This window comes from Stigmatopora nigra, chromosome 3 (assembly GCF_051989575.1).
Source record: "Stigmatopora nigra isolate UIUO_SnigA chromosome 3, RoL_Snig_1.1, whole genome shotgun sequence".
Lineage (NCBI taxonomy): Eukaryota > Metazoa > Chordata > Actinopteri > Syngnathiformes > Syngnathidae > Stigmatopora > Stigmatopora nigra.
Window position 1 is genome coordinate 14,404,391 of NC_135510.1, and position 12,993 is coordinate 14,417,383.

The 12,993-nt window shown below is 37.6% G+C and overlaps 1 protein-coding gene across 8 annotated transcripts in view; it reads right to left on the bottom strand.

Annotated features, from left to right (window-relative positions):
* The window catches only part of znf609b (zinc finger protein 609b), a 64,061-nt gene that overhangs the window by 16,182 nt on the left and 34,886 nt on the right, over window positions 1-12,993 (bottom strand). For all 8 annotated transcript variants that reach the window (XM_077712636.1, XM_077712640.1, XM_077712638.1 and 5 more), the window contains one exon: window positions 5,855-6,080. In XM_077712636.1, coding sequence (XP_077568762.1) covers window positions 5,855-6,080 — 226 coding nt within the window. The remainder of the gene's footprint in view (window positions 1-5,854; window positions 6,081-12,993) is intronic.

The window sequence follows — 12,993 nt, forward strand, 5'->3', positions numbered from 1 at the left end:
CTTTGTGACATGCTATGTGAATGTGAGTCCAGCATGCAAGAAAGAGCAAGTTTGCTTACAGTGGAAGAGAGATGATAAACAAGGCAGCGTTGTTTTGCCAATGTAGCACAATGTTAACGACACATTACTTTTTATGCTTTGAAAAACAAAATCATTGGCCATTTTAGATATCCATTGATAAGTTGATGTTTAAAATGGCCAATTTTTTAATGAATGGAAGGATAAGTCGAAAGTAGTTTTCGTGACATGCAAGCGACGAAATTCAAGGGACTTGTCTGCCTTTCACCTAGAGGTGATTGGCATTTGCATTTCATTTCTTTTTTTTCCACACTTTTGGGCAGAGACCAAGGTTTACATAAGAAGATGAGGAAACAGCTGAAAAAAGGTAAGATTACACTAAAAAATCTCTTTTATTAAATAGAGTTCTCTACGCATGGTGTAAATCTATTAGCATTGCGTTCAACTGAAAAACATGACATTATTGAGTAGCATTTACATATTATTAGATTTCAATAAATCGGCTAGTGAAACTCCCTTTGAGAGTGTATAATGTAGTGGTGTTTTCTGTCAATAGACCAAACGTGAGAGTGCATTTGGTGGTAACACTCCACCCCACCCAAAAATACTTCTGGATTTTTTTTTTCTACGTAATGTCCCTCTCACAGAGTAAGATGAGATTTCCGCCCTTGGTGACCGACCTAGTGATGACTTATTGGATGACACCAATCTGTGGTCTGTTGGCTTGCTAACTGGTGGTGTCAGTATCATCCAATAAGTCACCACTCTCACTTGGTGTTTTGTGTCATGTGAAGGCAAGCTAGCGGGCTGGCGGAATAAAAGGCTAAGTACTCCCGCCATGCCCACAAAGGCTGAACAACAGAAATTGTGCAAAAGAGTTTAGGGCTATGTTTCAGTAATGGTGTTCTTAATCTTTATCTTTTTTTGTGTGTGAATCTTCAAATACATTAAAAGACACATTAATTCATTTTCCATACAAATTCCAAAGGGTTGCCGAAGCCTAACCCATATTAATACATTACTGTCTTTTTCAAATGCCTACAACTGTAACATTAATTAATACCCACTGACAATTGTATGTGTATTTTTGTGCGAAAATATGTAGTATGGCAGTAAAAATAGGGGTGATCCTACTTCGCAGTTATTCGATTATTGCAGCCATGTCTGATCTACATTATCCGCGAAATTTGAGGGATTACTATAGTTCTAATTTGTTTCTAAAATGTCAGGAACTCCATCTGGGCCTCATCTAACACGTTTGCAGGCTTAAAATGCCTCAGAGGATGTAAAATGGATATTATATGTAGACACTAACTTTATGTCTTAGAACATTGGAAATATCCACTATGGATCCTTGTCTAAATCAGGTTATGATAAATATAATCACACTTGAAAAGGATTTCTAGAAGGAGTATTAGTTTTCTTCTTTTTAAATGTCACCTGAGAATGTCTACAACCTTTCTGTTGAAACAAACCCTCTGCTGTTTTCTCTAAAGAAGATGGTGCTGAGATTAAGAGACAGTTCTGCCAAAGATACATTGCTCAAGCACTCGTTGACATGTATATAGAAAATATGATATCTTATGACAAACACTGGCAACGACTACAATTCCTTCAGGAGCATGATTGATGTTTTCCTAGGCTATTTACGTGCTTGGAAAAAATTGAGTTCCAGGCCTGTTTGAGTAAGGAACAACTCTCCTTGGCCTCACTCTGGCATCTTACTTGTAACATAATCCAAAACCTAAATTTACAACTCTAGTGTCTCAAGACTGAAGATGTATCAAAATACCCTGAAGAGAAATTTGCTAAACATTTTAAAATGTATTGGTTTATTTATGTACAGGAAACAAAAACCTGCTAAATAGCAATAAATTCAGTGTGTACATGTTTTGCTGTTTCTGCGTTTTCCAAATACTGATGAATTGTGATTATATGAATAGCATAATTTTAAATATGAAGTATTTCAAATAATATTTCACTTTATTCAAAACATGTTAAAAGAGAAGGCTGTGCTGGGGTGTCATTTTAAAAAACTAAGGTCACCAACAGGTGTTTGTATAAGAGCAATGAAACATTGCCTGCATGTGTCTGTAAGCAATATTTAAAACACTTGATTCAGTTTGGCTCACCAGCCAACATTGTAACATTAAGAGTAAATCCTGGTCTGGCTTGTGTTTCCATCACATGCTGTGTTAGGATGGGCCACAACACATATTGTACAAAGCATATGTATTGTTTTACCCAGGCATTAATTAAGGAGAAGCAAAGTCTTGTCCAGAGCTTTGTGCTAAGATCAAACTAATTTGATTCGTCTCCCTGTTGTAATTCACTACATTTTTCTAGTTAAGTCAGTCAACGCTAATATATTGCACTACTCTGAATAGTATACACAAGGGCACAGAGACTTGGTGTGTATATTTGAAATATGTTAGCATCTTTCACAGATGGAAAGCAAAAATGTGCACCGGAGTGAAATGGAGCATAAAATACTGCTCACTTGAAATCTGACTTTAGGTTCTTACTTTTACCACCCTAAGATCATCTGTAGAAGTAAAACCAAGGGAAGTAATTTACACTGCTTTTACGAGCACTTTTTTGGCACAGTCTTACTTACGCCTTAAATCTAAAATATATTTTAACCAATGCGCTCAAGCCAGTGCTTATCATGCTACTATGTTGTAAATAGGTAATGTATAAATAATCCATGACACAAACATTGATCACGAGATGGCCATATTATTTTTCTATTAGGGAGTTTAAGAATCTGTGGGGCCTGCATGGGGAACAGCCTGCTGTGTAATTCAGGTTCTTGTGTGTGTGGGGCTCTGGGGGAGGGGAAATAGATATACTGGCAGTGAACAGGACTATTTGGCCAAAGAGGCCCCTCTCTGTTCCTTCTACCCTAGAGCAGAAGCCAGTGCATTCTGGGCTGTATTTCAAGAGCAATAAACCTCTCCAGCACTTTAGAGATGACATTTGGAGGTATCAGCATGCTAAGCCTGGGAGGGGTTGGACCATCGCTATGCTGACATGACCCTGGGAGCTGCCACTGCCTTCTCTGTGCTGAGGGGATTTGTGTCAGTACTGGGCCTCAAAATACCATGGTTATGACCCCCTACCCCCACTGCCTCCCCTTCTTCTGTCTACGCTTGACTTGCCACCAGACTGACTCAACAGCACACATTTGCTTTTCCTCTCCTCTAATGACCCATTTTCCCCTGTCATCATCGGGGAAATGAATCTGATTGTATTTAGTTTGTTGATCAAGTAATCCGGTGTAATAATCCACATAACACGGGTTGATTTATAAACTACTCACATTTCCTCACATGATTCCACTAAGGGCTGAATAAGATGTTTCATCTTTGCACAAATCACAATGGAAGAAAAGATTTTTCCTTATCAACCAAGATATTTGTCATCGGTGCCCAGAGGTGAAGCCACTGTGATAGTAATTTGTTGGCAGCTTGTTCATCCATTCTTTTTTATCTTTCACCGAGTCAGTTGTGGAAAACTCACAAAATTACTAGGGTCTGTTTCTCATTCACTCCCACAAGGCTGAAAGGCAGAGGTGATGAAGCAGCTGTTGGCTGGCATGCCAAATGCAATGGGCACGCACAAACACACATGATAGTATTTGCTCAAATAGCTTTACATGAGGCTTGTCATTCAGTGGCAAATGAGACTCTTCACCAATGTTACTAATCAGGATGCCTCCAGCAATGTGTTTAGGATAGTACTTGATATCTCATTGTCCAATACTATCTAAACTAATGCTACCCCTTCCACATAATCTGAAACCTCAGTTTACAAAAATCTACGACTGGCAATTTCAACCCCAGATATTTAAAACCCGATCAGGCTTGTTGTGTTTTCATTGCAATGTGAGTTGGCGGGATATTGAAGCTGTGCCAAAAAATGTAAATAGCATGCGATCATAACAGCAACACACTGCAAAACTTAATTAATCTAAAAGGGAAGAAGATAAATGCGACATGGAATGGTGCTGCTGTTAACATTATGAGTGACACAAAGGTGTCTTCGATGTAATACATTCTTTACATTTACTTACTGTCACACAGTCGTTTTCCTTTGTGAAAGTAGTGACAATTCGCTGTTGAGCAATAAATAGAACTGCATATAGATAAACAATAGATAAAATCACTCCTACACATTTATTAAAGAAAAGTGGGACAATGTATTTGAACTATATTAGATCAAAATAAAATTAATGGTGCAAGTTAGAAATTATCTTGGTTACCACTACCTAGCTTGCATCTAAACAGTTAACTCCTTCAATGCACTAATGTCACCAAATCCCTTTGAACATCCACCTCTACATTGTAATACTTCAAAAACAAGTTTTTCCCCTAAGTCGTTCTGCGGACCATTAGACAGACTGTTGCCAAAATAGCAGTTTGAAAAGAGTAGGCAAAGGACATACTTTAACAAGGAAGGGGGCAGTCACATTGTGAACCAAAGATTAAGTAAAGACAAATGCAATGCTGGTGTTGGCGGCGAGCCACGTTTGTGTCACTAACACAAGTTGCCTTGTGTAACTCCCTCCCCTGCCGCAGGTCCTTCCCATACTTTCTCATTTGACCTGAAGAACAGTCAAGATATGAATGGCAGGATATCTGGTAGCAGTAAAGAAAATGAACATTTTAAGTCTGTCCAGTAAGAGACAACTAAGATTTGACTTTAACCTGAATAAATACCTTTTGGTAATAATGCAGTTGCAAAACAGAGAATTACCCATTGTATTATTGGGGAATAAAATGAAAGTCCTAATTATTCATGTACAAATAAAAACACAAAAAAACCTGCATAGGTCAATGGTTCGTTTTGAGGTATGCTTATATTTAGTCTTACTCCTCATTCACAAGACTATCCATTCACCCCAATTTACCAATTAAACTCCAGGTCACCCAGTCAACAAGTACATTGACATGGGCAAATGAAACTGATCAATGTTAGTGATATAATGTATTGTGCAACACCAACTTCCAAAACAATAATCATGCTTTCTGCATCCTAGGCATCTCTACCATCTGATTGCTTAATGTATCCAAATGGCACCAGTTATTTAAAATAAGGACACTCATTCAGTCCTTTTGTTTGGCATATGCAATGGTCAGAATGAAAATTTTTACACTTGAATATACAAACGTCACTCAAGAATGTACACCTAAATTCATTTTAAGCACAAACTCTTTGGAAAACATTAAATATAAGAGCAGTGAGATCATTGTCTGACCTCACAAATGTTCTTCTCAATGAATAATCCAACTTTCTCACTGACACACTCCAAGACCTTGTAAAAAGACCTCCCAAGAAAGAAAAGCTGGGTTGCAAAAGAGGGAACAGCACATGTTTCTTGCTTGCCCTTACAACATTGAACATGAACAAGATGCAAGCAATTCAAATTCTGGGAACTCGCAAGTAAATATATTTTAAATTTGTGCACCAGCAGAACCAATGTTTTTAATAACAATCCCTTCAATCTCTATAGCTTTCAACACACAACTTGAAGCAATCATATTGTGACAGGAACATGAAACTGTACTGACTAGCTGAGCCAAACCAAATTCAACAGGCCAGTATTTACAGGGAAAACCATTGACAGTCAGCGCTGGTTTTATAGCGAGCAAAATTCCCAGGCTCCTTTTTCAACAAGTGGTCTGAAAAGCAGAAAAAAGTCTGGGACTGAAATTTGGGATTTCAACAGTTCTCATCTGCTCTTAATGTCCCTATACACTGTTGTTTCATTTGTTCTGCAAAAAAAATTTAAACTGGTTCCCGAAACATGATACAATATAAACATTGAACTTACCATCCTCGGTTTCCTGCCATACGATGCCTTCCAGATTGACACTCGTACCAGGTTCACAAGGTCCTAAGCACTCTGGTTCCGTGGATATGGCCACGTCGGATGTGTTCACTGCGACTGAGCGTGTACGCACCATTATCTGTTCACATGGCGAGGCAATCTCACTGTTGCCTACTGCAGCTAAGAGATGAAGGGGGGGAGGGACTGGTGTTGAGACAGGAGATTCCATCTGTAAGAAAAAAAAGTGGACGGTTAGAAACCAGAGACCCATGAGAGGATTCTGAACCATTATCTAAATACATGCAGATAGACGCTTCGATATACTGCATATGCTCAATTCATGCCACAGTTAGGCGGTTTTAACAATGTGCATGGATGTCATTGTAGCATGTCTATCTCTCTAGACATAATCTCTATTGGTCAAAAGGGGTTGAGCCGGGAATATTATTCAGTATCTTTTTATCCTTCAAACTGAGAAGCACAGGATGCCTGGAGGAGTCAGCTATTTCAACTGTGAGCTTTTTCTGCAATGCAGGTTTGCTTCTACTTGTATTCCTCGCTTGCACACAGTCAAGTGTTCCTTCAGTCAACTTGCAGAGTGATTGCTCATTAAATCCCCCACTTAAAAAGCTAGCTCTGGTAAGGGTGCCGAGTCCTGAGGGTCAGGAATTGATTCCACCTGCTCTGACACTGTGACAGAAATGAAGAGACAGTCGGCGAACATGGAGAAGTAAAACAACAGGAAGGGAGGAGCAAGTCATCAGGGAACAACCGATGAAAAGCCCTGGCGCTGGGTGGAGGAAAGCGAGACAGGAAGACTACTGGTAATTTAACAACTTAGACACAGTTTATGATTAGGTTGGATATACAACATACATTTTTTCTAAGAGATTATGAGTATTAACACTTGATGCCTTTTTTTTAAAAATTATGGTACAATTGAGTTTCATGTAAATCAAGTACGTTTAGTTAATATGACACGGTGACTAGTGTTATCCAAATAACAGTCACTTTTGCATACCTGTCAACTGGTACGTTCTCGCCGTAATTGGTACAACTGAAAGCCCATTTTTATATTGGTACGCTGTACACATGAAAATGGTACGCTAAACGGTGATTTTGAGAAAAAAAAATAAATTAAGGCACTTTCTAGCCATTTTTCACCATCCGCCATTGTTTCTTCCCGGAAACGCATGTCTGCCAAGTGATATATGTACCGGCGCCTCTGATTGGCTAAAAAAAAAAGATCATGATAAACATTTCGTTTTGTAACACTTTCACCATGTGATTTCCGTTTCCTGTTCCCTTGTTTATGTTTACTTTCATTTTCACTTGTTGTTCGTGATTTTTTACAAAAAAGTAAAGTGGTAAGATTTTCCATGTATTTATACATATATGTAAGGGCGAAAACAAAATTTGGTAAGATCACAAATGGTTCGAGGTTGACAGGTATGCTTTTGCAGAAATGCATTGTTATTCATGACATTTTAACATCTGAATGCATGTTTGTAGTCTCTCCACACATTCCACTTTTGCACTAGCCTGGAAAATAATCCGAACGTAACGCCCATTGGCTATGAGTAGGAATATGGATGTCAATGTTACCACCGTGTATTGACTACGAATTAAGTGAGCAGTAAAACACAGGTTTTATTGAGATATAAAGTTACAAAATAATATTTCAACCCGTTGTTTCTATTTATTTGCCTGGTTTTCTTCAGTGTGGCATTTTACAAATTTATATTGGCTTGAGTCCAAATAGCAATGGACTGTGGATATCAGCATTGACTTTCATTCAGAATTTTAACTCGCGCTGAACTGCACATGCCCACGTTAACATAAGCACAAACAAAGCATCTGACTAAAGTCATATATAATGTTATATTGGACAGTAATAATGCAACCACTAGGTAAGACTATTAAATATAAGTTTTCATTGTTCTGATGATATTATAAAACCTAAATTAATCTTTCTTCTTTGTTTTGTTATGCCATCACATTTGCAACTGACAGAATTACTACAAAAAAAAATAGATACTGAAAGAGAACAGACATCCAATATTCCAAGTTGTAATTGTAGGCGCTCCTTCACATTTAATATCCCCTGTCAGACACAAACCTTACATTTGGTGTTGAATAATGAATGACTTATTGTCATGGTTTCATAGCCACACAAGACTGCTGTCAGAGGTCAGGGAGAAGAATTATATATGCAACAATGCTCATGCAGACATAATTGCTGAATCTTGACATGTTTACTGGTGCTTTACAAGAGTGACATACAAAAGAGATATTTGCCAATCCGTTCTTTTTTACCTTAAAAATTAGTGAAGCTAGCTGAACATAACCCCAAGGTTGCCAATATAAATGTGAGGTTGAGCCTGTGAGGTGTCTAGTGTCAAAAACATTCATTTTGGCTTTATTGACGTTTGCAAATTTGGATTATTCCTAGAACTTTTTAGTTTCATTAGAAACTAATGACAGTAACAGATTGTGTAATTTCTTAAACAAATGATTTCTTGACATTAACACAAACATAAAGAAGTTTACAATACAATATATTTGCCTTATTTTTACTGGTCTAAAAATATGAGCATTAGATTGGTATCAGCAATATATATCTGAAGGAGAATCAGTCAAAAAGTCAGTATTGGGACATCCCTAGAAACATACACTCTACCCCTTCAATTTATGGATTATATGGACACCTGAATGCCCGCATTTCACTTAAAGTAAATTGAATATAATGTAATGAGCATGAACTCTACCCAAAGCTTAATATCTCATTAACTTTAAATAGTTTATGTAAGGCCACTCCTTTGACATCAGTAAATGCTAATAGATGATTCAACATTTCTCAAGAGAAGTCTCTTACTACACCCAAGCAAGATAGCAAAAGTTAAAGTAATGGGCAAAATATAGAGTACAAAAGACCATTGAATTGAACAAACAAGAATTGATTCATCTGCATTCACATTTAACAACAAAACTTTCTAGTGGGTAAAAAAAGAGTGCTAGAACAAACATTGCTTCAACGGAAATAGATGTATGTGACTCTTTTGAATAGAGTAAATTGGTTTCTACTTTAGTCTGTACCATTGGATGTGCTCTCTTCCCTTGCCCATTCTTCTTCCTCAAACCCTGACCACAGTTCAGTTGAAAACAACAATGAGCTACATTCTTGTCAAGGTCACGAACCCGCCTCAAACATGGAGAGAGGCCGTGCTGAGAAGAAAACCAGATAAACTAAACTGAGCCCATAAGTATTTCTTTCTTGTCTACATGTTCACTCACTCCAGGCTTTTTTTTTAATCCTTTTCTGCATTTCCACCTTGTTGATCATGATCGCTATTGTAATTGAAGACATATTCTGGCCGTATTGCCTAGTCAATTCACTCACAAACAAACCACGCTTATTTTCAATGTTTACATTCTTCATTTTAATGGAAAGTGCCTTTTTCTTCACCACTAGTATGATTTGCACTAACCTTTTTGGGACCCATGATGATTTATTTAACAAAAAAATTGAAGTGCTGACATCTAGTATAAGAACAATAAAATTGCAATGTCGCAAAAAGTTGTTGTATCTCGCGCATTTCGTCTTATGTAAAGGTAGATTTAGAGTCAAATTTTACTTTGAATGGCAAAGCAATCCTATGTAGAAACACCACTGTATTGTCCAATTCTTGTCTTTTACTGGCCTCTACTTCAAATATCTTGGGTCTTATTTGTCGAAAGATATGGACTGCTCTGAGGCCAATTTAATACCTTCATCCTTAACAGACGCAGCCACAGGTGATCGAACATAGTTTGGTTCAACATACCGAATAAACAAAGAAGACTAAAATCTTATTAAACATGCCCAGACAAAAACCATTGCACAGTGTTTATTCTAGTCAGTGTTGGTGTAATCATAAGAATAAAATTTGTTTATTTAACTTCTTCAGAAACCCCTGCACCTGTCAACATGGATGTGGGCTCATTCAATATAACTAAGCTGCTCCAGCTGTTTCAGGTTACTACAGATATGTTCAATAGCCCCGTCAGTATAGCATTATAGTATAGTACTATTATTAGGCGCACAGTAGGCCCTAACTTAAAATGTCAAAATCAGATCATTAATGTGCATCCACTGTTTATCAACAGATTCGCTATTTTTGAAAACATAATTTCCAACTTGTTTCTTCACATCAACATCTGGACTAATATTGTGCCCATTCGATATGCAGTTTTGGTGTCGGCAGCCAATACACTGCATTCAATCAGGTTGAAATAGGAGTATCAGATGACAACAAATCTACCAAGATTCAGCCAAGAGGACCTTGATCACTCTAGTCTAGATGAACTGCAGAGATCTACAGCTGAGGTGGGAAAGTCTGTTGATAGGACAACAGTCAGGGGTACTCAAATTTGGCCTTTGTGGAAGTATAACAAGAAGAAAGCCTTTTCTCAAAAGTAGCATTTAAAGCTTGACACAGGTCACCTAGGAGACATACCAAACATGTGCTAGGTGCACAGGTCAGATGAAACCAAAATCTAACTTTTTGTCCACAATGCAAAACAATATGTGGTGGCAGCCTCATGGTGTAGGCCTGCTTTTGTTCAGCAGGGATAGGGATGATGGTTAAAATGGATGGGAAGATGAATGAAGCCAAATACAAGACCCATCTGGAATAAAGTCTTTTGGAGTCTGCAAAAGAGCCGAGACTGGGATGAAGATTTATTTTCTAACTGGACAATTATCCAAAACATGAAGCCAAATCTACAATGGAATAGTTCACAAATAAACATATCCAGGTGTTAGAATGGCCAAGTCAAAGTCCAGACCCGAATCCAATCGAGAATCTGTGGGCAGAGCTGCTGTTCACAAACACTCTCCGTCCAATCTCACTGAACTGGAAATGTTTGGCAAGGAAGACTGGGTAAGAATTTCAGTCACTCGATGTGCAAAACTGATCGAGTCATACCCCAAAGAACTTGTTGCTGTAACTCCAGCAAAAGTGACGCTACAAAGTATTAATGCAAGAGGGCCGAGTAATATTGCACGCCCCCAAAGGTTTTGTTATATGTTAAAAAAAGTTAAAAACTATTCAGTAAATGTTGTTCCCCTTCATGATTGTGTTTTTGATTCTTGACTAAAGTTTTTTGTGTCTTTTTTTTCCGTGACCATTTCAGTCTTGAGCCAATTTGAAAAGAAATGTAATAAATCCTCTGCATGCGTGCGAGCAGTGTAAACTGAAATCTAATTTCCATTAGTAGGTACCAAATATGTCAAAAGGGCAAACTTGAAACAGCACTGCAATTTGGTAATAGTGCTGAATACGTGAAGTAGAAAAATGTCCCGAAGGCAAACATTTTAGTGAGTAATTTTTTTTTAACCATATTCCACATTGTTCTTTCCCTTTGAAACATGTACAACTCCTGCCAAATCTCAATTTTAAATTTGAGTTTCGCTTGGATTATTAATCCCGTTTTTTGTGGGGCCATGGAATTGAGCTTTAACCTCTTGCTTTAGATTATTAAAGATATTAGTAAATCCGCTAGTAGTGTTGCCTTGCGAGCAAGGGAAGTGAACCCCACTGTAACGCACCAAATCTCATCTCTTGCTGCCGGCTGCTCAGCAGAGGTCTGCAGATTACAGCCATCTGAGTTTGATGACCTTGTTAGTTTGAGTGCCTAATCTGCTAATGCCCCGATAAAAATAAACAGTCAGTGCAGTCATTGTAGTCCCCTTTTTTTCTGTCTGCAGCTGCTGTCCATGAATACAGAAAGATACGTCACTGGTCTCCGGGTGTTTGCGCCAGTGTGTGCCTCTCTACAATGTGATGTAAAAAGTATGCAATTTCAGAATTAAGAAGGTTGTGATACCCCCTCCCCCTATAATTCTGGGAGAATTAACATTTAATTAAGTAAAATTCTACTGACAAGTACATAAAAAATAAATGAGAAATCATTCTGTTGATATGCATAAGCTGTTTACGACAGAAGATAGGTAAAAATGTGGGTAACGTGGTTGGATGTTGTCATCTAAGGCCCGTTTTTCCACTAATGTGGTGCTTGTGCTTAGGTTAGATTTGAGTCTTTCTTTACCAATGGCTACATGGGCTGAAAACAAATGCTTAGCATACAACAACTTGCTGCGCCCAGCAAGAGCCAGCGAAGCACTAACTACGTCAGGGGGGAGGGTTGTCGTAACGAAGCTGATTCGGGGAGCACGTGTGAGTGAGCAGCAGTCGATGAGTTGAACAGGAGCACAGTAGATTTTGATTTGTAATCATAAATTAAAATTTGGTGTGATCAACTTGGTATTTGTACAGCTTTTTAGAACGAATTATGGTCGAGTACTGAAGTAGCACTCTAGTTGATCTAGCTATTTAGACAAGTAGTTCCACTTTACTGAATTTTAACAGAAGTGTCAGAACAGTATGATTGAATGTAAAGTAGGTTTTATCTTTATTGTAAAATTATGTCAAGTTGTAAAATAAACTAAATTTAAAAGCACAAGACACTTGGAACTTTAAGCGATAAAGGAACTGAATTATTGGGAACTCTGGAGAAATTGTAATATATTCAGCTATAACAGTAACAGAAAAAAAACTATTAGTTTTGAAATACAACTCAAGTGATTAATTTAAAACCAAGTGGTCCCTCTTTTCAAGGAATGCACAACCCTGAGGGACACAATTAAATAAGCTAGACGTAGACATTGAAGAGTGAAGACCCAATAACATTATTTAATTGAATGTTCAATACATTGATTGCCATGGACTAAACATTCTACCCTTTGGTGATAAATCAATTAAACAGGCACCCTAAAAATATTTGATACATTTTTTTTAATTTCATTCATCAATAAATAGAAGAGTAGGATGAAAGATTATTTTTTTTGTGAATACCCCACGGATGGGGCCTATTCAATTGAGTATCTGTTTGAGTCCGGATTCAATTTGAATTCCAAACTGTGAAAAAAAAATATTTTTATCACTACTACTTTCAGATATAACATATTATGTTTTGAAGGCAAACGCTCCCTGGGGACCTGTGGAAACCTTGTGGTTATGCCAAGAAAATTTTAAAAAATATATAGGTAGTACGTATATCTTATAAGACATAAGGCTACAGGACCAGGCTGCACCATTTGC